This window comes from Centruroides sculpturatus, unplaced genomic scaffold, assembly GCF_000671375.1.
Source record: "Centruroides sculpturatus isolate CEXI.00-Female unplaced genomic scaffold, Cexi_2.0 scaffold701, whole genome shotgun sequence".
Classification (NCBI taxonomy): Eukaryota; Metazoa; Arthropoda; class Arachnida; order Scorpiones; family Buthidae; genus Centruroides; species Centruroides sculpturatus.
In genome coordinates, this window is record NW_019385058.1 from 59,048 (window position 1) to 62,386 (window position 3,339).

The 3,339-nt window shown below is 28.7% G+C and overlaps 1 protein-coding gene across 1 annotated transcript; it reads right to left on the reverse strand.

Annotated features, from left to right (window-relative positions):
• Positions 1-742: 742 nt before the first annotated feature.
• LOC111634082 lies at positions 743-1,750 on the reverse strand. Its single transcript, XM_023378759.1, has 5 exons — positions 1,566-1,750; positions 1,403-1,473; positions 1,214-1,321; positions 1,013-1,042; positions 743-930 (listed from the first exon to the last, which is right to left on the reverse strand). The coding sequence occupies exons 1-5, from the start codon at positions 1,657-1,659 to the stop codon at positions 856-858; spliced, it is 378 nt and encodes a 125-aa protein (XP_023234527.1). The 5' UTR covers positions 1,660-1,750; the 3' UTR covers positions 743-855.
• Positions 1,751-3,339: the final 1,589 nt, after the last annotated feature.

Below are 3,339 nucleotides of genomic sequence, written 5' to 3' on the forward strand. Positions count from 1 at the left end.
AACCGGGCAATTATTTATTGTCACATAGTCACAATGCCGGGCTGCAATCTTTAATCATATTTTTAAAATATATGTTCTTCACATCAAATTGGCAGTGTCTTGCCCCTGTAAATCATACTTTTCCTTTAACAATAGAGTCGTGCCGGTCATCAATCTAACTCCTTTAAGGGGAAATTTTGAATTGAAATACTGTAACATGACTTTCGGTTTACATGGGAAGTTCGTATATAGTTAATCGGGACCTCCTGTCCCTAACCTTTCCATATCTGGCCTTGACTTTCATATATCTAACTCCGTGAAGTTAAGTGAGGTAGACGACTTTTAGATCTAACAAAGTTAATCATATATTAATTTTAAATTGACTTCTATGTATAATTAAATTAACAGAGTGTTAATTTTCACACGTAACATACGGACTGGAAATTTTCATTTTCCAATAAACTTCAATTTTTTTTTGTTTCAAAATATCTTGTCATTCTTAATCAAGAATAATTAAATTTTTATAACTGTTTGGCATTTTTACGTTAAAATCTTACCAAATCGTACGAGATAAATAATTTTACGAGTAATTTTCTGTGGCATTACGAAATTTATAAGTAAGATTTACATTTTTATTAACATATTTAAGAGAATATTACTTTTAACATTACGAACTAACGAATTATATTTTAAAATTATTATTTTAAGTTTAAAGCGACTCTTAAGTAAATGTTACGCGTAATTAATTTATAGAAAACAATAATTTAATGCTTCATAATCAATTTAATTTTTTTAACTGTTCGGATACAAAAAAGTACAATAAATTGTATGAATGTTAGACATTATAATCACACCAGAGTAATTCCGATATATGTTTTATGCGTGAATCACACAATATTTGGCAGCTTGTTTCATTGCTGACTGATCTTGTAGATCTAGGTCGACTAGATCCTAATCGAAATATATATATTTATGTATAAATTAATTATAGTAAAAATTTAAATATATAAAAATAACACGCATAATATATTACCTTGCCTTTTTCCTGCAAACATTCTTCAATCTAATGGAACAAAATTCATTTTAGATTTTGTATTAAAGGCGAGTTCACTTTAAAAGATCTAATGCATTTTTATCGTAAATTGTCTATAAATTAACAAAAATTGCTACGAAATCTTAATATTTATTAATATTTAGAATATATCTGTCTGAAAAATACAAAGTAAGTGCTTACATCCTTCTGTGCATGTACAGTATTGCCACAAACAACCGTTAAAATAGCATCCAATTTGCCATCGACTTCATAAAATCTATCTACGCATTCATATAAGTTATCGGTTTTCTTATAAATAAAAACATTCGTTTAAAAATTCGTGAATTAATATAAACCAAATCACAATTCAGAATTAGAAAATAAGCATACCTTTTGAAAGATTTCTGGGGCACGACTAACAGTGCAATTTAGGAATCTGAGTAGATATTTCTCAGGTATAGCTGAAAAGAAAACAAATTTAAATCAAAGTAAATTATAAAGTTAATACTTACAGCAATAAAAAAGAGAGAGAGAAAAAAAAACGCAGCCATACAGCACACAGCATCTTCGAATTCTTCCGGAGTAAATGATTGTACAACTCCAAATACAGCCAGGAATGAAAATGCTGCAATCAAGTACACTTTCATCTTTCGTTTTCTATTCGAATTCCACAAAATGTTGTAAGATCGAACAATTACAAACCGAGTTTAACTTCAAATTGTGTGACTGCTACTTAGGAAAGGCTATTTATTTGTTTTAAAGGAAAAAAAATCGGATGTTGCTACATTTAACAATATCCTGTTTCTGCCAGGAAACGATTATACAAATTTATTTCTGAAATGAATTTCTCTTTAATAATCAGACTAATTAATTAATTATAAATTAGGTTTATTTTTGCTATTTTTTCATATTTAATAGTAATAATTACTACGTAACATATTTTAGTTTAGTGGAGTCTCACAAGGAGAGGGTCTCTTTCGATTGAGTTCCGTAATCCGTAATGAGCTTGGAGCTTGGAGTACTTAGTTGAGCTTGTTTATTCTCTGTCCTCGTACTGGACAGTGGAGGTCTTCCACGCCTGACTGAAGATCTTTGCATATTATTATTTTGAATTTTTACTTTTTCCTTTACCTGCACTTAGTTTTTGTTAATTTAAATTGTTTAATAATGAGTTAATCAATAAACAGCAATACACCACTACATTGCACAAATGACTTTAAAATTTAAAATAAAATATCGTAACAGATGGAGCCATCAAATATTGCCGGAAAAGTTAAGCAACTCTTTACTGGATTTTTTATGTTGTTGTCGCTGGCCGGTTTGACTGTAAATACAAATTCTAGGATACGACAGCGTAGAATTTATTTAGAAACATACTATTATTATTATAACTGGCTAAAAAGTTTAGTTAAATCTAATTAATGTTCATGACAAAAAAACCGGGCAATTATTTATTGTCACATAGTCACAATGCCGGGCTGCAATCTTTAATCATATTTTTAAAATATATGTTCTTCACATCAAATTGGCAGTGTCTTGCCCCTGTAAATCATACTTTTCCTTTAACAATAGAGTCGTGCCGGTCATCAATCTAACTCCTTTAAGGGGAAATTTTGAATTGAAATACTGTAACATGACTTTCGGTTTACATGGGAAGTTCGTATATAGTTAATCGGGACCTCCTGTCCCTAACCTTTCCATATCTGGCCTTGACTTTCATATATCTAACTCCGTGAAGTTAAGTGAGGTAGACGACTTTTAGATCTAACAAAGTTAATCATATATTAATTTTAAATTGACTTCTATGTATAATTAAATTAACAGAGTGTTAATTTTCACACGTAACATACGGACTGGAAATTTTCATTTTCCAATAAACTTCAATTTTTTTTTGTTTCAAAATATCTTGTCATTCTTAATCAAGAATAATTAAATTTTTATAACTGTTCGGCATTTTTACGTTAAAATCTTACCAAATCGTACGAGATAAATAATTTTACGAGTAATTTTCTGTGGCATTACGAAATTTATAAGTAAGATTTACATTTTTATTAACATATTTAAGAGAATATTACTTTTAACATTACGAACTAACGAATTATATTTTAAAATTATTATTTTAAGTTTAAAGCGACTCTTAAGTAAATGTTACGCGTAATTAATTTATAGAAAACAATAATTTAATGCTTCATAATCAATTTAATTCTTTAATTGTTCGGATACAAAAAGTACAATTGTACGAATGTTAGACATTATAATCACACCAGAGTAATTCCCATATATGATTTATGCCTGAAACACACAATATTGGAGAATATGTTCCATTT